Source organism: Magallana gigas, chromosome 2 (assembly GCF_963853765.1).
Source record: "Magallana gigas chromosome 2, xbMagGiga1.1, whole genome shotgun sequence".
Taxonomy (NCBI): domain Eukaryota; kingdom Metazoa; phylum Mollusca; class Bivalvia; order Ostreida; family Ostreidae; genus Magallana; species Magallana gigas.
The window spans coordinates 45773244-45796056 of NC_088854.1; the positions used below are offsets into that span (position 1 = coordinate 45773244).

The 22813-nt window shown below is 31.8% G+C and overlaps 1 protein-coding gene across 1 annotated transcript; it reads left to right on the forward strand.

Annotated features, from left to right (window-relative positions):
* The first annotated feature begins 6779 nt into the window (after nt 1-6779).
* Nucleotides 6780-21374, forward strand: LOC105339017 (paired mesoderm homeobox protein 2A). Its single transcript, XM_034445512.2, has 5 exons — nt 6780-7245; nt 10333-10374; nt 18911-19104; nt 19306-19510; nt 19632-21374. Exons 1-5 carry the CDS (start codon nt 6993-6995, stop codon nt 19814-19816), a joined length of 879 nt encoding a protein of 292 aa, XP_034301403.1. The 5' UTR covers nt 6780-6992; the 3' UTR covers nt 19817-21374.
* The last annotated feature ends 1439 nt before the right edge of the window (nt 21375-22813 follow it).

Sequence of the window (22813 nt, forward strand, 5' to 3'; positions counted from 1 at the left end):
CTTTATAATTGTTTTAGCTATAGCTACAACTCATATCTAGAACTCTAAAGTAGATCTGGTGAGTAATTAATTGACTACCAAGCCTCTTTATATCAGAGAGAGAGAGAGAGAGAGAGAGAGAGAGAGAGAGGTTTACGAAGTTGGACGTAATAGATTTGCTTTAATGAAACAGCAGAATATTTTGAACATGATAATTCCGACAAATTCAGGACATAGTACTCATTAGGAATGCCAGGTCTTCTTCCAGTGGTGCCTCTGTGACGTAATTAAAGTACTGTCACGGGGAAACTCTTTGTTGTCCATTTTTCCTGTATCCAGCGACTCTAGGGACTCGCCTATACTGCTTATCGGTCGCAGTCCTCGCGATGAAATCAATCAAGCAATCGAAATAATTGTGACTAATTTTTCTTCTTCTCTACAGTCTCCCATTATTACTTCTACGAAGTCTTTTTCCCGTTTGATGATAAATGCTATTGATGAAGTCCTTTACTCCCTGTTTAAGGGGAGAGCGTCGATCGTGTTTTGTTCTCGCGGAAGCGAGATGTTAACCGAGATTACAATCTTGTCCGTTCCACCTAACGATTGACTAGCGCTTGGTAAACGACAACATTCGTTGCTCTTTTATTTATTGGCGTTTGATCTCCGTTTAGTTATTTTGTAATAGCCACCCTGCCAGATGTTAGAAATTAATATCACACTGACGACTATTATATATCGATGAGTTACGCACTAGTCACGCTTGAACGCTTTGACACGTGACGTAGCGTTGCAAACTGTCAAAGAAACGTTTAAGACATATGGCAAATCTATTCTTCCGATTTCAGCTTAGTCGAAGTTGCATATTAATAGACTCTCCATTAATGCCGACTTATCTTATTTTCGATCACGTAGCTCTAATTCAACGAAGTGCTACATTTTCTTGATACTCAAATTAAAACACGAAGCCCTCCCTGAAAGAATATTCTCTGAAAGTTGCATGGTGTCGAAAAAGTGCAAACGTATTCAAATTGCAGATTTAAATTGACAGTCACATGTCAGCACTAGAAAGACTGCAATCAGTTGGCCTGCTTGATGACCAACTTGAGATTTGTTCTTGCTAATGGACAGAGCAGTTTGGATACAATTTCAATGAATTTTCAACAGCAACCAGACACACCAAAGGAGGCATTTCACGATCGTGAAGTGTGATGACGACCGGGGCGATGTTACAGTGTTTGACAGTTACGTACACTGAAGGAAGTTCGTGAGAAGAAGCGTCTAGAAGACGATGAACAATTCATATCACTCCGCCGTGAAAGACTTTTAGACGTATAGCGAACCACTAAGACGTAATGTTTGACACTAAAAAGGCTGGAAGCTTGTAGAATTCGGGGGTTTGACAGTTTCACGCGACAGAATCTATCATACAAATGGACTCCGCAGATGCCATCGCGACGGATTTCACAAATTTCGCCCTCCGCTCTCATAAAATCTCCATGCATTGAACGTCAGTCATAACGAAATCCATCAAATCTGTTACCGGCGTGTTGGGGCTTACACGTCAGCCCGCTAACAAATGCTTTTTACGTCGGTCGTGTTTTTCTACAGTTAAACTTGTAGTTAAATACTGTACATTTTCTCGGGTAATCACACGAATTTTATAGTCCATATGTAGGTGAAGAATTTCAGAGATATAAAATATAGATAAAACTAAATGAATGCAAAAAAATGTAAGCGCCAGATGAAAGATTCCCGTCGAGATCAAACACAATTAACACTGTTCATTTATTCATTTTTTAACGAAAGTTTTATTTATGAATATAAATATTTCATTAGTATTGGCATTTTAAAAAAGTACAGAAGTTGAACACGCATTGTCTACCATAACTAATTGGCCTGGATCGTGATTTATCATGAACAGTATGGAAACACAATTTTAATTCAAAATTTGTGTTAGTTTTTGAAACCTTCGAAAAAAAAACAAGTGCTATCATACATGAAATAATCATACTAATATTTATTTGAAACATTATTTCTCACAAAATTTTTAACAACAGCAGTAAATATTTTATGGAGGTTGTAATAAGGTATAAGGAGATAGTTATAAGGAGATAGTTTATTTTTCTTTTGCAAACAAAAAAGTCTTTACTACAAAGAATATCAATGAACACATGTGAATGGGTTTTTTTTTCTTATTTGGAGTACAATTCATTAGGATTTTTTTTTTTACAGAAAAGATTTTATAAAATTTGCTTTGTTCAATGTTGTTTTCTTTTCTAATAAAACACAGGGGAGGGAACTATTCAATGACAGGTTAACGTCACAAATAAGAACACACTTTGCCCTTATATACTGACATAAGCAGTATACTTCTGTTTTGCAGTATTTATTAAAGTATATATGGATACATTGAAAGGGATTGAACAGCAGGATATATACCTATATACTAGCATGTTCATTCAAATTACTTGATTCTACGTCTATTATGGTAATACATGTATAAACTCAATATGGCAATGAGATATAATAATATGCATCATATTTAACTATATTTAACGCTCATACCTATTCTGAATTTTATTTTTGATATTGGTCGTAATTTTTTTTTATTTCAAAGATGTGAAAATTGTAAAAGACCTACCTACTCGACGAAAACTTTAAGATGAAAACTTAACCAAATGAGCTTCATTGCATACTACACATTGAATGTATTGAAGACAAAATATCAAAAGTTATTGACAATTCTACAGTTAATTTTTAGATATATTTTTAAGAGTTAAAAAAATTTCATTATAATATTTACTATAACTCATAGATGCAATTAAATGTGAATATAATCTAATTAATGTTTCATTGAGATATTCATCTAAAACTGATCAGCATGCAGATGATATGCCATCTTTTGACCTTTCTCTATAAATTCATCAACTAAGGGCAGTACAGCAAGGATTTACAAGTATACAATATTTAGACTCCCTTGAGTCTAAAATGGAGGGGGAGAGGGTGAAACCCCTGGTCAAGTGTTCCACAGTTCACAGTTACTAGTAAATAACATTTAATATATGGAGCTATTTTCTACTAACAATAAGTGTATTGTAGAAGTAAAACTATCGTAGAAAATTACGACCAACATGCATAAAAATACAATAATATATATTTATTAAATCAACATGATATTTCATTGTTACGTAACATAAGAGCAAAATTAATATTTCTAACAAAATCAACCAAAGTAGTTGTGTCATTAGAACCCGACAGCTGAATTAACTTAAATGTTTTAGAATTTGCTAAGGGATATATTCCTTAGGTTCGTATAATATTGGCAATAAAGAATAAAATGAAACTCGTCCCCTGTTTGGTGGGTGTCTCTAACATCATACAATCTATCCTGTCTGATCTTACCTTAGTATCTCCAAGAATAAATATTTAAACAATAAAACCAGACCATGGATATCGATTAACAGTCAAAACCGTTTGGAATCCTTATATAAAAACATTCTTTTGTCTTTTATCAGGGATCTGCTTTTTCAAAGAACACACAATGTAATTTTCTAATACCCTAATTTTTTCTGTAAAACATACATGTATTTTTTCTAACAATGACATGCATGGTTTGACGTCAGTTTTCATTGTATTTCATATATATTGTAAAAAGTTAATTTTTTCAGAGGATTCACCCAAATAAAATGGGGTTGTCTTTATTTTTAACCAAATGGCTGTATTCATTTCTTTTTAATTTTTTCATAAACATTTTAACAACATTCAGTAAAAAAGCAGAGATGAAACATCTTACTTTTTTCTAAAATGGTATTAAGGCTTTAAAGGGGCATGGTCACGATTTTGGTCAAATTTTATTTTTATGTTTTTATTCTTTACAATGCTTTAATTAGAAATGCATTTCTAATAATCAGATTAGATTGGAGAGTCATTCGTAGGGTTGTAGGCACGATACAGGGCTCACAATACAATTCTTTGTCATGTAAACAAGGCTCGTGCCCTGTTTTTGTTTACATAGGTTCAATATACCAGTAAAAAATCTTTTTCCAGCTTATTTGTATATCTTTTTATTTATTTTAAGCATAGATAAACAGTTCCTAACGTTTAACACACTCGTTTTATGTTTAAAACTGAAATTTTTACTTCAACGTTCAAAATGTAAACAAACGCTTTGTTTACATATCGAAGAATTTCAAGCTCTGTAACTCACTTATATCCCAACAAATGACACTCAAACTTCGGTTGCCTACTAAAAATGCCTTTTTGAAGCATTTTAAATATTAAAATCGGAAAAATAATTTTTGACCAAAATCGTGACCATGCCCCTTTAATATCTAAATTAGATCACTCATCTGGATAAATGTTTTAAATCATTCTAAATTCTTTATTATTATCCTTCAATCTTATTTGTAACATAATAAAAATCCATTCTTTATTAATATAACAAATCTATATGTGTAGGAGTAATCGTGAAATCAAACGAATTAAATTAAGTAACCAAAAAAAAAAAAAAAAAAAGCTACGGTGGTTTAACAAATATGGAGTATGATTTTACTTTCCAAAATGAATGTGCATGTATCGTCAGTGGCTATAATACTTTCCACACATTTCTTTTAAATTGTTTTTTATTTTCATTTGTCGTAAAAAGTTATTGCATGGGGAAAAATTAAGGTTTAAGCTGAAGCATTTGGGATTTTTTTTTTCGTTGAAGAAGTTGCTTGCTATTATTACCCTTACAGAATAGAAGCGATAAAATAAACTTGATTCCATAACGATGCATAAAACGAGGAACTCATTAGACCAAATAAAAGACGGATCACTTTAATTCTCCCGGAACCCCAAACTGAAAAAGGGGGTGCTTCATAAACGGTCGATTAATTTCGGTAAATCAACTGTTCTCTTCAATTCTCTCTCCATAAAAATTTAATTAATCAAATCAGTTTTAAGTGTTATAATTAAGAATCCCTGGGCAACTTTGTTCCCCAGAAGAAGCAAACTTCATATGGGATAAAATTCATAAATCTTTATGGGTAAAATATGATGAGAGACACCTCGGCAATTAAGATATCACGTTACGAAATTTAATCAGGGCCAATTTTCTGGCTGTAAGGACATCGGGATCGAGTGTCAACGCTACAAAGACGCCATGTTTCGTTGGCCCTTGATTAACTTGTTGTACCATTTAGTTGTTCGTATTTATAATGATAATATTGACAAATGGCGAGTAATACCAACCCGGCCTTTGCCTCTACCAGTCTGGTGCCTATTTGTAACTTTCTGGTAGCTTTTCTTTGTCCCGATGCCTCATTCTTTTCATCTATTTAGTTATTGCATTTGTTAACTAACCACGCAAGCATTTACCTTAAACCGTTTTCAAGTGATAAAAAAAAACAACAGAAAAAAAATCTAATTACATTACCGAGCTATATGACATGATTTAATCTTAAATATTGGTATGAAAAAAAATTGTAAAAAAAGAGAGAGAAGGGTAGACATGGAAAAACCCCAGTTTGTATCATCCAAAAACCGTTGTTTGAGAAAACATAAAATCTAATAGTTTACATCATTGGTATTTTTTATTTTGCATATTCTCTATATAAATTCCATCTAATTCACAACATCTACAGTAAATGGTCATAAGGGTTTAATTGATTACTAAACTTCAGCGGGAGTTCATAACGGTAAGACGAACTCATGAGACAGACGGCTGCGATCTTTGATGTTCATTTCATATTGATTTCATATTCAGAATAATTACAACGAGTGGGTGCACTCCAAGTTTGGAGGACTTTTAAACATTTGGTTTATTATTCTATAATCAGCCCGAGATGACCTTTCCTATTGGAGGGCACTCGAGTGTTACACTGGCCGGATGAGCAAATGAATGCCTTTTTTATATTTTGTAATCGGGAGAAAATGTTTTCCGCTTGAAATTAGACATTTCGCCATTGAAACATAACTTGACCATATGAGGGTATGCTTGACATTGTCAAGGAACAAGGCTTCCTTGGAAAGATTTATGCCAAGGGGTCGCAAGAGAATTTAATTAAATTTTTAGAATTCTCGTCGATCTTGCAGAATTATGATAGATTTCATAAGGGAAATGTTAAAATCAGAAGTGTTTTGTAATCTCTGTTAATTTTTTTTTAAAATAAATTCTTGAATATCAAATGTAATTCCTCTGTTTCAGATTTTGGATATCATCGAAAAATCATAATTTCCAATTTTGTAAAAGGAGAAACACAAGAAAATAATACAATGAAAAAACAATGCATCAGAATTGATTTTCGTATCCTTATGAATTCAATTAGTTCCATTATTGCGAAGGACATTACATAACAAATATAATATCTATAAATTGAATTAAAAAAATAAAATAAAATGATTTAAAAATATATACAAAATCTGTAGTATGCTTTTAAAGAAATGTTTTCTTCCAGCTCTGACGGATGAAATTAAAAGGCGCTGTTATGATGGGCATAATAGATATAGATTCACATTTATGATTGGACATCACCTACATTGGTCACCACTGACTATAGATGACCAGAGGGGGATTCACTCCGTACACCGACAATGGTATCATCTTACACGGTCCCGATATCTATAAATATTTGTTGAAGTAAACCTGCCTTCTGTCTTAGGGAAAACCTTTCTATTCATGAACCGCTTGAATTGAATATAAAATCGATGATCCCGCCTCAAACTCGCCGTTCTCCAATAAACAGGGAGCGCGGAAGCTCATTATTACTCTTCTAAGGAACATTATAATTTAATCATTTCCTCCATAAATAAATGTCCCAGGAGTTTGCAAATTTCTCACTTTGTAAACTTCATCAATACCCATTTATCCTAATCAAAATATAGCTTTCGGGACACCCCAGTAATTCGTTAAAACATAAGTCCCCCGGACTGTGGTCGGCATCTGTCGTCGTTTTCCTAGTTTCAGTAGTCTACTGACCATCCTTCATACCTAATCCTATTCTTTGCCGAACTTTCATTCTGATCTCTTGGTTATGGAGTACTCGTACTTAGGACAGAATTCTTTCGATGCCGGAAATTGTACCTTACCCGGCATGGAGAATCCCCTTGCTGGGTGTAACATCCCCTGTACCTACGGGGACAGCAACCCTTTCGGTCAAATGGCTGCCCAGGGATACCGCTACAACGGGGTGCGGAGTTTCCCGCCAAACCCCAGTATCAGCTCTGCAAGCTGCAGTATGGTGCCTCGCCCTAGAGATCACCCACAGCCGCCTGTTTTCCCAACTGGTAAGTAAAACAAAAATTACGCTTATATTGCAGAGCCGTTCTCCGGCAAAATAAGATTTGGGGGAAGAAAATTGTTTTAGGTGCGTCTAACTATGTTAGTGGCGCGTACTTAACGCTCCTGATTGTAGCTAAATTGGATTACTTAATGTACGGATACACAGTTTACATAATTTTCGCTTAAGCTGAAAAAAATCATGTTTATTTACGAGCCAAAATTGATATAAACACAGAATTGTCAGAAAATTTAATAAGAAACGCCGTTCTTTTCAAAAGCGATTTGGAGAATTTGACTTAGTTAAATTTAGTCGCCGCGAGACGGATAATTCGAACCGAGTTGTTCGTGAAATTGGCAAATAAGATTTGGGTCCTCCGAAGAATCGCATTGCCAATTTTGATTCCTTTATTTCATTTTATTGGTAAATTAAATAATCTATCGATTCCAATATACAACAGACATAAAACCTTTGATTTATTGGAAAACTGATATACAATTGAAGAACAACTTAAGGCACACGCCGAACTAACAATATTAGAGGTAAACTGAACCTCTTCATTGAGTTAAGTTGTCATTTCCCTCTACGTTGATGCAATATACTGGGGTATATGTCAAGAAATACATAGCAATGATGTTTATCAGCGAGGAAGCGATGATTTCAGACATAATTCGAGATAGTGATGACTTAAGACCGTAATATGTATTTATTATATGATGATATTTTATTGTTTTGTCGCTGGTTTACTTATCAACGAATTCTAAGGGTAAATGAAAAAAAATGTATGTTTTAATATAAACTGCATGAATATAATGATTGCATTTTCAGTTATTTTTTATAAAAAGGGAAAGCATCAAAATGGGATGCTACATGTAACAATTATTGTAGGTAATTTTTTTCAATTTTTAAAATTGTATATTTTCAGTCATTTTAAAACAAAGGGAAAATTATTGGTTTGTGTATATTTATTGTATTTAGTAATTCAAGAATTTTTTATCCAATTACCAAAACTGTATTTTTACGATTAAATATACTTTTAAAAATCGAAAACAAATAACTACATAACAGAATGAAATACACAAAATACTTCAGATGGCAGGTAAAATTTTATTTTAAAGCCATTATTTATTATATTAGTTTTCGATTAATTAATTGATTTTTTTATATTGTTTTATTTTATCTAACATCAAGATAAAAAATAGATAAATTAATTTTAGTTTTATGCTATCATCTTTGTTTTTATTGCCACTGAAAAATGCTGAACTGTAAACAAAATCCTTTTTTTTTTTATATATCACGAGTTCTTAAATAAATTTCATGTTTGATTCTTATAATGTTTTGAGATAAAAAAAAAAAAAAAAAAAAAAAAACCCATGAAGTCTAGATTAACAAGGTTGATATTTTAAAAAAAATAGAGATAACATTATTCTGACTGAAAAACATACATTTTTAAATCAATTTATAACAAAATAAACTATGTTTTTTTATATAAACACTAATCGGATTGTTGTAACATGTTTTTGTATATCTACTTGCAAAACATTCAAATCCCACGGGTTGTATGTTGTTTTAATAAGATCCCGTTTAATTAGGTTTTAAGGCTTTCTTCTTCATTTCTTATGTATCAAAATGAACAAATACTTTAACGTGAATGTTAAATTCGTTTTTTATTCTTCAGAATTTACGAATATTATCCCACGGGTTGTATGTTGTTTTAATAAAATCCCGTTTAATTAGGTTTTAAGGCTTTCTTCTTCATTTTTTATGTATCAAAATGAACAAATACTTTAACGTAAATGTTAAATTCGTTTTTTTTTCTTCAGAATTTAGGAATATTATATTTTTAGACAACATAAAGCTGGACATCCCCTTATTTCATACTCTTAATCTTATTTTTTTCTGTACAAAGACATATTTACCAATTTTTACCCCAATTGCTCTAAGATAACAACAAAGTACAGTATCACACCCAAGTTATTTTCAGTACATTGTTTAATATTATTTGATAAATTATCCGACCAAATAGCTAGGATGTTCATTTATTTGATTCTAATTACATAACGTGTATTATAGATATGTTCACTTTCATATTTTTATTTACCGACTTTATTTACATAAATATTTGAATTACAAAGTATAATATAGAAAAATCCGCGAAACGTCTTATTTACTAGTTTAATCTTTTAAAATTACGATTAGCAATGGTATTTTCATTCAAAGAAGAATATGTGTGGATAAAGAATACTCATGATTTGAAACAGAAAATTGAATGGAATGTTTTTGCTTGAAACCAAAATGATTACAATGTACAAGCATTTGTTTATCATTGAAAATATTCACAACTGAAAAAAAAAATTAAAAGTCTATAATGTGTTCAAATTATTTTTTATGAACTTTATGATAAAAATTATGATTTTGATGATAAATAGTAATTATTTTTTTTATAACGATCACCCTTAATTTACATTTATTTTATATTGATATTTGCATATTTTTACCAACATTTTTTTTCAATTTGCAGATAGATACCAGCAATCAATAACATATCCATTTACTCGTGCACCTTTAAAATATATACAAATAAATAACAAAAATATAAACACAAAATATGAAAGGATGCTAAGTAAAATTACTAAGTTGGAAAGACGATCATGGGTATGGTTTACATATACGACCAAGTTATTAAGCTAGATAATTCTACTATGCGGTATCTAAATTCAATTAAACATCTATGACATTTTTTCATTAATAATACTAAAACAGAAGTCCTGCGTTGTTCTTTAGTCCAAATTATAACTGGACCAAGTCACCGTATATTTTACTTTCTATACAAATATGCCATTTACAAAACCACATTTTTATTTACATAAAACAGAACAATTAGAAGTAAGAACAAATGATATTGCATCTATAAAACTGTAAAATAGTTATTTAGCATACCGGTATGTTGTTTATTGTCAATTCGAAAAATGCTGGTTTAATGTTATATTTGAAAAAAAGCCGTTTAAACGATTAATTCTCTAAAACTTTTAAGCCGTAACATTGTATTTTGATGATCATTATAAATCAAAACGTGAACTTTATTTTTTTTTAGGAACCAGTCCATGGTTAGGCCAATCCGAAAGCTTTACCAAGGGTAAGTGTGCAAAAACAGTTTTTTAATATTCCTTTTGGAAAACGATGGAATGATTTTGTTGGCACTTCAAAGAAGTAGGTCGTTTCATCACATACATTTTCTCTGTGGAGCTGAGTTCTCCATTCATCTATTATGGATACCATGACGGAAAATAAAGGCATTTTAATGGAGTCTGCAATTTCAAACCTGTATTCCATACAGTATGCAATAATGTTTTATGAAACAGAGGAGGAACAAGGCATTAAAGTTGACTTGTAACTCTCTTGAGTAGCCCCATGTGTAACTTCATTTTAGGAGTCTTTAATTATTCATGATATGGCGGTAATTATATAGTTGGGAACCGAAATGATGCCTTGGTAAGGTGCGATCGTAATATTACTGGTTCTCGGTCCCCACACACCAGAAGATCGGCTTGTGTGCACTATCCTCTACCCACCATTTGCGCGTAGAATTTGAACCAGGTCGTTGAAATTAGAGTCTTCAGGAAATATTGTTTTTCAGTACTAGATGGATCTCTCTCTCTCTCTCTCTCTCTCTCTCTCTCTCTCTCTCTCTCTCTCTCTCTCTCTCTCTCTCTCCGAAATCAAAGAAACATTGCTGATGTTTTGAACATCCCACGCATGTGCATCTTTCATAGGAGGCTAGATGTTCAACAAATTAGCTATCAGATATACCTTAATTTTCAAAAAAATGATTTGCTTAGCTATAAATACTTATTTATTACAGAACAATTCGACCTATTTGGACGGTTTCCTATATCTTTATACAGAGACATTTTTTATATAGTCTATCTAAAACCACCACGCCCAGCTTTGCAATGCTAGATTTTCTAATTTCAGACACGCTACATTATTTTTATTTTTATTTGACTGCATGTGAATCAGAAATTTTTAACAAAGACTTTTTTGCCTTCATCACTATTATCAAATTCAAAGGGACTGGGTCGTTCATAATATTTTCACATTTTTCAGTACTAAACAATATAAGGATGAATATATCTGTAAAAAAACAATTTATTTTTGTTGTCTATTTTGAAATTATTCTCAAACTTTATGTTTGCAGACAATGAGGCTCATCTCTCTTTGCATCAATGAATAAAAAAATCGAATATATTTTTTAAAAAGGCTCCTATCTTTATTTTGTGCTTTTGTTTATTCCTCTCGGTTAGAAACTACATTATTTGATCATATCGTGATTAAACTAAATCAATGCGTTTGATTTTCCTTTAGAAAAAAGTGTACTTCTTTAATGAACATTATTTTAATACAAGACAAATTGTATATACGTTATATAGCTCGCCACACGAAAAATATTTCTAACAATTATCATAAAAATATTTCAATAGACTGTTACATTTTGTAGAGAGGGAAAAATTACTGAAATGAGCTTAATTGAAAATTTGATATACCTCACTAGTCTTAATGAAATTATTAATGTTCAAAACAGTTATGCTCTCTCTCTCTCTCTCTCTCTCTCTCTCTCTCTCTCTCTCTCTCTCTCTCTCTCTCTCTGTTGCTGTTATTTTCCCCGCATATGCATGTTACATGAAACTGTTACAAACAAAGTTAACTAAATAGAGATCAAACTGACATTAAAGACTTTCAACAGCAAAACCGTTGGTCATAAAGTAAAATTGAATTCTAATGTCGCGCCCTAAGTCAGTAATTGCAAATTAATTAACACAGTGTTTGTAATTGTGATGAAAAGACGGCATTGGTTGATGTCTGTTAATTTCATCTGCGGAAATATAATCAGATAAGCTTTGAAAACGGTTCTGTCTCGGAATTTATGCATTAAAATGATAACGGAATGACTGATGCTCATACAATAATCAAAACATGGCTCAAGATTGCTCATTCAGAACGCAGTTTTTTTTATATTAATGTTTGGATATGATTTGATTAAACAAAGCCCTAGCGATTTCCCTCTCTTATTGGTTAAATTGTAATCGGTTAGTTAAATTACACGCGTACTTGAATTATCAATTTAATATCAATCAAACAGAGTAATTATAGGAAATGCTGGTTCTTTTTCAGTCGATCAGATACCAATTATTTTCCGGAAACACGAAACCCAAACAGAAAATGGTTTCGACTTTTATTGAACATCAATCACTAAAAAAAAATGGCGAGTAATTCTTCTAATGTACCGCTGAGATTTGAATTCTTAATTAATAAATCCTGATAGTCGCCCCTTACTTTGGCTTAAAGTTAACACAGTTTAATCAAGGCAATGCCTTCCGTCAAAAGTGAATTCAAACACTTGGTACGTGTGACCATATTGTCTCCGCAGACGGGTTATATTGAAATATCCATTACCAATCGGAAAACGGCCATTTTCTGGTTATTAATATCGCTTCTGTCGGTCTTTTAGCTGCAGAAACTTTTCACGCGTGGTTGAATCTAGTCACGTGCGAGGTTGTCAGGAATATAAAAAAGCAAGAGTAGATTAAAGACACCAGCTACCTAATGAGGTTATAATATTTCTTTACAAAAACATTTGAACGCGCACGATCTGTTCGCCAGAAGCATTGAATGAGATGTATTTGAAAGACATCATACAGTACAGGTTTTTTTTCTTGATAAGCAAACTGAATACTTTATAACATGAGAATAAAACCTATCTGAAAATGAAAAAAACAAACGACACTGTTAACTAGACCGTTCGATAGTTTATTCGTATCCCTATACAGCATCAACTTGTACATATGCACGTAAGTTCTGAAGCTGCATCATCCTTAACTGGAATCAGCTGTAGCGGTGGCGCTTTTTGTACGGTTGATGGTTTTTTAATGAGATTTTCTTCGAGTTAAGCACATAGAGTCTAATTTCCATCGAGTTACTTCCAAATTTCCAAGTTTCCGTGTCAGTTAGTGAATTATCTAATTAAGGAAACAAACCATTCTTGTTGTTATCAATATCAATAGTGTTATTTTACCAAAACCAAATTTCCTTACAATTTTTTAACAATTCTTTTTTCTTCAAAAATCTTAAATGCTGTAATACATATGCTATCATAATAATGAAATTCCTTTAACATTTTTATTGTAATTTATTCCTTACGAAATTTAATAATGCAAACATTTTTTTTAGCATGTAAAAATGTTTAAGATATATGTTTCTTGTACCCGAGATTTGTTCTACTACCTTTGAAATTTTATTTTTTACTTTTTATATCACTCTTTTCAAATGATCTATTTTTGCAATTGATTTACACATTCTAGCGTTTTACAATAATTTTGTTTTATAAATATGAATATTTGTTATCCTAAAAAAATTAAATCATTAAATAAATATAAAATTATCATTATTGAAAAATAATATACCAGCATATTGACAGTAAAAAAATTCCAAATGATTGAATCATTTTTTATTAAAAGTATTTTTGTTGTCTTTGTAATCTCCTGCTTTAAATGTTGTAAATACCATTATAAGTTTAAAATATATAAAAGAAATTGCATATTTGTTTGGATATGTGAATAAGGAAGAATTGATACTCAGATGAAAACCAAAACATACTATATACTTTAAATACTCTTTGATAGGGAATTATCTTATTAATTTCTTCTGGAATTCAACCTTTAAACCACCATAATTAAAGAATTCGTTTTATCTTTTACCTTGAAAGAAATGGTACATGTTATATGTTTACAAATATTGGCAAGATATGTTTAATTAATTTTTTCTCTCTCTTTTATCTAGCTATTTATTGTCACAATTACTGCTGAATGGTTTTACAACAAATCATTCATGACAACATTGCATACTTAGTAATATTATGAATCTTTATCTTTTTATGTTGTTGTCAAAGATGAAAAATTCACATTGAATATTTTGGGGGGCAGATATTATATTTATAATCATTACACAATTCTCACAATTATGATTAAATTTTGTTTGGATGTTTTAGGTTTAAATTTTGATTTAACAATTTAACATATTTTTGACTTAACAATCTCAGTGTTTTCGACTGTGTCACAGTATAACGTATCAATATTATAATAAAATATTTTGGACGATTTTACAGTTAAACCAGATGATTTTTCCATTAAAAAAGTTAGTCTAACATATTCTAAAATAGAAGAAACTGTATTCATAATCGTTTTAACCACTAAGGCCGCGTATAACATGATAAAGTTCCCTGAACATAAGAGGTAGTCTCCATCGTTCTGAGCGTCTACGGACCAGGATATGTTCGTTTTATAGACCGTTCTCTGGAAGCCCGGTGCCTGAAAGTTTCCAGATGTCCCAGAGCTTGTCGGGTCGTCAGAAATCAGTCGCCCAGCAAGATACATTAGTTTTCTCTTTTTCCTGACATTGTCAAGAAATATTGCATTTTGGCCGGATATAATTGTATTGTCTCGGAAGATAATTCGCCCTGATTTTACAAATGATCTCATACAAAGTGATTATAGATCTAGAGTTAGACTAATCATATGTTATATGCGAAAATTGAGATAAATAACTCCATCGTTTTATTGGGGGGACATGGCCAGGATTGAACATAAATTGGGAGGTGGAAGCGTTACAGACAGTGACCTGGGTTTTTATTACATCCCCATCTATCCATAAACAATGCACACGTTTAATCCGTGGTCAATGTAAAATTAAATGTCACTGTCTTTCATATTTTGATGACACTTAAGGTTTAGCAATGACTGTCACTCAAAGGTTTTTTTTTCTGATCGTATTGGCAAATGATATCGAAACACCCACAAGTCAGTGTTCAATAAAGTATTTTATTTTCTCTAAATGCGGTTACCTTTTCTTAATATTATTTTTAGCTTTACTAAATTTTTAACTATGATCATTTTGAGGATCTCCACCCTATGAAATCAATATTAAAGTTACAAACTGGATTACGAAAATAATGATGGCATCAGATTTCATTTGTGTTTTCATCTCAAACTAAATCGTAATTTTTTTTTTTAAATTAAAAATCTATTTTATTTATAGTAAGCTTTATTCGGGTAATACATTCGAGTAAAAATGCTATGATTATGTTGATTGAAATATTAGGAAAAAAATATTTCAACCAAACTAAAAATATAACAAGAATCAAAAGATCCAGAATTGTGAAATGCTAAAATATTCAGTATCTTCTCCATTATATGTGGGAACATGATAGCTCATTTTTGCCATTTCAAGCAAATATTTCAAACTAAATGATTTTGCATATCATGATTTATTGATTTATTATTTCATAAAGGCGACATTACTTCGCTTTAGCTTGACGCAACTACTAGTATATACAGCATGTTAATTTATACATGATGTAATAATTTCTTCTAGAAACAAGACCACTTTCATAAATGAAACAGTACATGTACTATAATAATCTTTTTTGAATAATTCATCAACAATTAAAACTATACAGAAAGTTACAGTATATATAGAACAGAAAGAGGATAAAAAAAAAAGGAAGAAAGAACCGAATAGAATTTTCTTGACTTCCGTGATAAAGTCGAACAGAGTATTCTTGTGGACAGGGTGATAAAAGCCAGGGATAAATAAACCCCGTCATCTTGACAAATAAGATGGCGGTCAAAATTGAATATTCATCGATTTCAGATGAGAATTTTGTACCCGCTCTCATCACTTCAGTATAAATACAGAAAATTAAGATCTTAGAAGACTATTGTGACAAACAGGAGTCGGAATACGGACAGTTTCATTAGAACCTTTTCGCACAAACAACCAAATTTCATTAGTGTAACCACCATTGATTTGCCTCTGATGAATGACATGTCTATTCGCACCCCTCCTAATCTTTGTTCTTTTATTTAATAAATGTTTTTCAAAAAACGCATTGGAACTGAAATTTTTACAGACTCATCTTCTTTGGGCGAACTTTTCTTCTGCACTGTGCGTGCGAAGATTCTCTGATTGTAAAATAACATGCCTAAGTTAGGCTCGATTTCGGACTCAATTGAATTAAACGAATATAAAACTGATATCAAAATACGAATGCTGCAGACTTTTATCGTGGCGCTTCCCAAACGAACAGCCATTGTGCCGCGGGAAAGACCGGGGAATATCTTAATTCTCCATAATAAAACGGGACCTCGTAATTAAAGCTGTGAGTTTAATATACATAGCCCTGGAATGATTTCCGATCGGAGAATGCGCAGTAATAGGGTTATGGCACCCAAGGGGAACCCGACCAAATGACAAAAAGTCAGCAGACGGGCCAAATTTACGTAATATTCCAAGAACATTATCTGTAGGTTCCCGTTCATTGGTCCACTTTCTTCTGGCAGCGTTTAGTTGTAGTGATAATTTACATTTCTCCCCCGAACCAGCACCCACCTTATATTTAGACTGTAGACGAAAAATAAAGATGCTTTTATAAAATGAATTGTTTTTATCGTTTATATACATTTTGCCTGATATTAAAGTACCCAGCTTCTCATTTTTTAATTTTATCATTAATTTGATTTGGTGTTTTTTTTATTCTTAAAAAATTATCACAATGTTATTGTTTTTTAAATTTAATTTTCTTTTCATAAAGTATTTGTGATTGTACTTGAAATTTTAATATTTAAAAAATGTTAGAGACAATGGAAAAGTGCACATTTATTCGATTTTCATATTTGTTCAATGATATCGTTGCGTGCCTCTTTCTTGTATACATGTACATCTGTGTCTGGCATCAATTGTCTTCAAATCTAAAAAGCGATATGTGCTTTGTATGGGGGCCATAATTCGCTGAACTGTCGTTTCTGTTTCTAGATCTTACATATTTATATGCAGGATTTTTGACTACATTTTTATACAATTGTTTAAATTACTTTCCGTTTTTGTACGAAATTGGAAATTTCGCGTCTCTGATTTAACGTAAGCAAGATGACAGAGTTGGGATATGTTTCCCCAAGTGGAATATGAATTAATGTTGCCTATTTAGCTCTTTAGAAATTCTACCCTGGAGAATTCCATAAATTCTCCCCCTTTGAAAGTAACGTTACGATTTGACAAAAACCACGTGTGTTTATTGGAAAGTGTAATTTTCCTTAGGTCGACCCCTCATTCTATTTCGTTAATTTGTTCTTGGCAAATAAAGAGTAACAGACCCCGTAATGGAAATTATTAGATCAAACTACCGATAAATGAGCCATCGCTGATCGTTCCCCTTCTTTATACGAGAGAGGAGGGATTTAGTTGTTGGGCATGCTGCGTCCTCACAGAATGCCGTTTGGCAGTCACTTGTCTATTTATTGTTGTGATTTTGCGATGTTTTTTTGTTTCTCCTTTGGAAACATCAATACTGCCTACATTTGAATTTGCAACACGACCATTTTAATGGAAGAAATGTCCACAGAGCGAGCGTCAAGTTACTAAAACGTCTGGAATGAACTGTGTTTGATAAATGTATAGAGTCCCCTAAGCGACAAAAAAAGAAGGCGCAAAACCGTTTTATCGCCACTGGTAGCCGTGCATCATGCTACACTTTTCTATCTTTTATTTCAAAGTGAGCACTTTGAAATCCACAGCGATGTGAGAAACTTCTACTTTGAAAACGTTATGTTTTAGAGGAAATATTCACACTGGGATATGCGAATGGTGTTTTCAGAAGCGGCGGTAGCGAAGAGGGATTTCGTTGCCTTCCAAAAGCCGATGCCTGCAAGATTCCTAGACTTAATAGGAAACACTACAATAAAAAAACAGCAGACATTTTAGTTTTTAAAAAACCTCTTTTATAATATTAAAGCAAATTCACCAATTCAATTATGTAATATTCGTCGGAAAAAATTGTAGTGATGCAATGAATTACCTAACATATAGTATATTTTATATGCGGATATTAAAAACTACTATACATGTACTTCAAAATACTGTTATATAAATAGTGCCTGTTTGGGAGGGTAACAGTTGAAATTGACACCCCGAGAAAACCATTGTCAACCGACGCGAAGCCCAAACAGGCACTATTTATTTTGTTATACTGAATGTCTTAATTTTTAAGAAAATTTTACTGCTTTTGTATAGGAATAACGTGAATTCTACAGCGAACCGTACGCGCATAATTTTCGCGCATGTAACATTTTTTAATGTTACCCGTTGCTTAGGGCGTTACTAACGCTGAGGGTAATAGAAAATATTATTAACTGCGTCTTAACCAATCAGATTTCAGTATTTAACATGAAAGTATAACAAAAAATATTAATACACGTTCTCTGACAGCAATACAAATATTACTTGGAGAAAAAGTTAGTATTTTTAAAAAACCCTTTGGGGTGAATCTAATTTTTAACATTTTTTTTAAATTTCATAGTTGCCAACAATCTTAAAATAATTGAAAAGAAATATATGTTTTACCTTGAGCAAAGTTATCACCGTTCCAAATATTTCATTCCACGTGTTATTTTAAAGAACCTATTTATATTTGTTTCTGTTGTATCTTAGTCGCAGTTGTCGTTCTTGTAATGCCGTGTTTAAATTTTAAAACGACAATTGCTTTCAGAAATATTCTACTTTCCTTACATAACAACTTCTTATGAAGATATATTTTCAGAAATTGATTTATTTTATGATTTTAGGACTCTCCTATAAGATGTACCAGCATGATGCCGGAATAAGCCCAGAAAAACGCAAACAGCGGCGTATACGGACAACGTTCACTAGCGCACAACTGAAGGAACTGGAGAAGGCGTTCGCGGAGACCCACTACCCCGACATTTACACCAGGGAGGAGATAGCCATGAAAACAGACCTCACCGAAGCTAGAGTTCAGGTATAACCATTAACCTGTAATTGCGACCATATGCATTTTAAGAATAAATCATTTGAAATACAAACTTTCTAAAAAGCTAGCAAAAAAATTACCTACATTCAATTTAATAATTCTTATGAAAAGTTATTTATATTTTTATTCTGGAGACCTTATTTATCTTTATCAAAACTCATATTGAATTGTTTCAATTTTTATTTTAAGGTATGGTTTCAAAATCGTCGAGCAAAATTTAGAAAAATGGAACGAGCGAAGCAGCAGCAACAGAGTCAGTCCAGTTCATCGGTAAAACAAGAACCCAGCAATAACAGTGGAGGCAATAACAGTAACAACAACAATTCAAGCAGCTCCAACAACAATAACAACAACACCTGTAAAGACAAGATCATCAAATCAGAGGAAGGTCAAGGTCAGTTAAACCGAGAGTAACTTTCGATTTAATGGAAAAAGAAATGTCATAAGAAATTAAATTGCTAACTAACTTCGTCAAAAAAGTGAGATAAATCAAATCATTGGTTTTTTTTCAACAGCAAAATCTCAACCTGATGCAACAAAATGGAATTCCAGTGTATCGAGCGGTAAAGTTACGCCATCTCTCTCCAACCCTTCGTCACTTCCGGGGCCCTATTCCAGTGTGCTGAATTCCCATGGACACGAATTCCACCATACCTCTTCACTGGATAAAAACGTATCTTTGGCAGGAGGAATCTTTTAATTTTTTGCCATTTTCAATGTTTGATAGTAAAATCATGTGTGACATAGGAGATGCGGCGTGACAAACTTGAGGTATTTTGGGCTGGATTTATTTATATATACAACAACGTCTTCCCCACGTCACCTCAAGCTGGTTTTCCGAATGTATCTCGTCCTCAAATAGTCTCTCCAGACCGATTGTTCAGCATGACTGGGATTTGAATGTGTACGTTTCAGCATAGACATGTTATATGTAACAGTATTAGATTTTTTGAATTTTTTTCTTTTTCTTTTTATTATATTTTTAATACTCCGTACTACAGTATTATTACAGTATTACATTGAATTTTGTGATGTGAAAGAATCTTGTGACTTTGCAGTAAAAATTAAATATTAAGGTTCTGTTTAATGTGTTTATATACAAATTAATTCGATGATGTGAATTGCATTAGTGGTGGTTGCATTTGAAACAATTGTTAAGGATACAATCTTTAACCAGTTCATATCTCGCTCTTTTCAATATCACAATTTTGAAATAACATTTCTAAGAAATCATTTGTGCTCACGTTTCTATCACGTTGTTATCTGTCAAATCAAATGACTTGATTTCATTATATCAGTTATGTTTATTGAAATATCCTAATGTATAAAAGAAATTCGAAATCATAACTTTCATTCCTCTTTTATTTGATAATTTTACGCAATGATTTGCAAATTTGAAGTACGCAACGAGACTCTTTCTTCTTAAGCTGTAAAACTGCTTGACAATAGTTTTATTGATCAGTATTTCTTTTCACATGAACAATTTCTTTCTTAAGAGTTGTATGAAATTGAAGCTAAACTCATAAAACATGATAAAATATGTAAATGTACGTTTAATAACTTGCATCACGATTTTTATGAAACAGTCTTTTTGCTGTACTATTTCTTTTGATCTTTTTAAAATTATATATATTTAGATAGGAATAATAGCTTTCGAATACATCTAATACATGTACGCAGTTCTAGCACTAAAGAAATACAATTGTATGGGGCTCTCGCATTCATAATAGCCAGGTTGTAGCGGAAATGACCAATTTGCTCTACAGTGTCTCAAAAACAGTTTTCGTCAAATGATTCAGATAAAATACTCATCAGTATTTCACGTCGATATATTTTTTTTTTTGGAAATCACGCTTGTCCTATAAGAGTTTAATCCCTTTGTACCATAAATGTCAATTTTATTTAAAGCAATATGAGCTGTATTTTTTAGAATTTTATTTTGCTTCAAAAACCTGCTAGTATGCTAAGTCTGCATGTAACTTAAACTTTTATGATAAATAAGATTTGAAAAAATCATTAGTTTTTGATAGTAGAAAGATTTCTCTTCTAAGGAATATATAGCAGATCAGATTTTGTACAGGACGACAATAATTCATTTTTGCTTCAATTAAGGCTTCTTTACGGCTTTTATCACAAAATAAGACTAACAGAAATTTAAAAACTATGATATTTTTGTCATTTTAGTAGCAAATAACATTTTCTTACAAAAAAAATTCACCATGAAAATTGCAGCTCAGATTGCTTTAATTCATTTTTCTATTTTACTGGAGAAAGTCATTTTATTGTAGAAGTCATGTAATAAAGTTTTTTTTTCATCTTTCACCCTAAGAAGCCAAGATGCGAGATATTTTTTCGTCTGATTTTTCCTTTATATCTCAATATATACAGGGGGCTCGGTGATGAATGCAAGGTGAAGCTCCTATTATTAGATGGTGTGATTAAGAGATATCAAAGGACAAATATTGAACATTTAAATAGTTTCATAAGAATGCTCAAAGGGTTATAAAGAAATTATAACATTTTAGTAGGAGATATCATCTGATAAAAAAATCTCACCCTCCACTGGTCCCGCAATATAGCTGGAAACACATAATTCTTTTTTTACCTCTATTTTTCTGTTTATTTTTTTTACATTTCCATCTTTTACCTTTGATGTATAAGATAAAGAATGCAAATAAACAATCAAATGGAAAACTTTTGCTATCATTTCATCATAAAAGACACATTTCATCAATGTGTGAAAAAAAAAAATTAAGTGTATATTAAACGTTACAATTGAAATTACAAGTTCAAAAGTTATAAATTCAACTAAGTCAATAAAAATTGGCTTTGATGTGAATCATCTTAAGTCTAGTATTACTTTTACAAAGGTTTGCTTTTAAAGGTATCATCAGTGAGTATGGTGAAGATTTACATGTATATAGGGGAAAAACCATTTTACCATCTCTATCTGCAGTTCTTTTTGTTTTGAAACTGTAGTCATAATGTCATCTTTCAATTGTCAGTTCTTGGACACTTGGCGAGTGAGATGTAGTCAAAAGAAATAATTTAAAAGTGAAAATAATTTCGAAAAGAGTACAGTTATGACACTTTTGAAATATAATGTTCAATGTTAGGCATAAATAAAGTTCATTATAATTATACTCGTTAACGTACACGCACTTTGACGGGTCGTCTATGGACATTTCTTCCAGGTGTAATTTGTATGATAAAAGTATGTTTCTGATTTAAAGACGATTGTCAATGAGTACGCAATTAAGATTTATATCCTAAAAATGATATCTGTTTATAATGCAAAATTTTTCTTTAAGCAAAAATTACAAAATCCTTGGTATTTATTGCGAAAAGATGAAAAAAGAAATACATCTATCAGTACATACGTGTATAGAATTTCGAACATTGAAAGATAAACCCAGAGAATTATCACTTTTACTTTTGATGGTTATCAGAGGTAATTTTCGCGATTAAGAAGCAATCATTTGTAAAATTCAAGTCCCATTGAGGTAAATGATGAAATTGGGCGATTACAGATGACTATTGCCACTGTTCAATCAGATAAGCCTCGAGATGTGTGTATGGGCGCACTATACTTAAATCTCACTTCAAAGCCGTCCTAAATCTGCTATTCATCGAGAGGCATTTCCACTGACAAGTTAATTATTACCTCGGATCCTTTCCCGCGTGAGTTTTGGGGGGT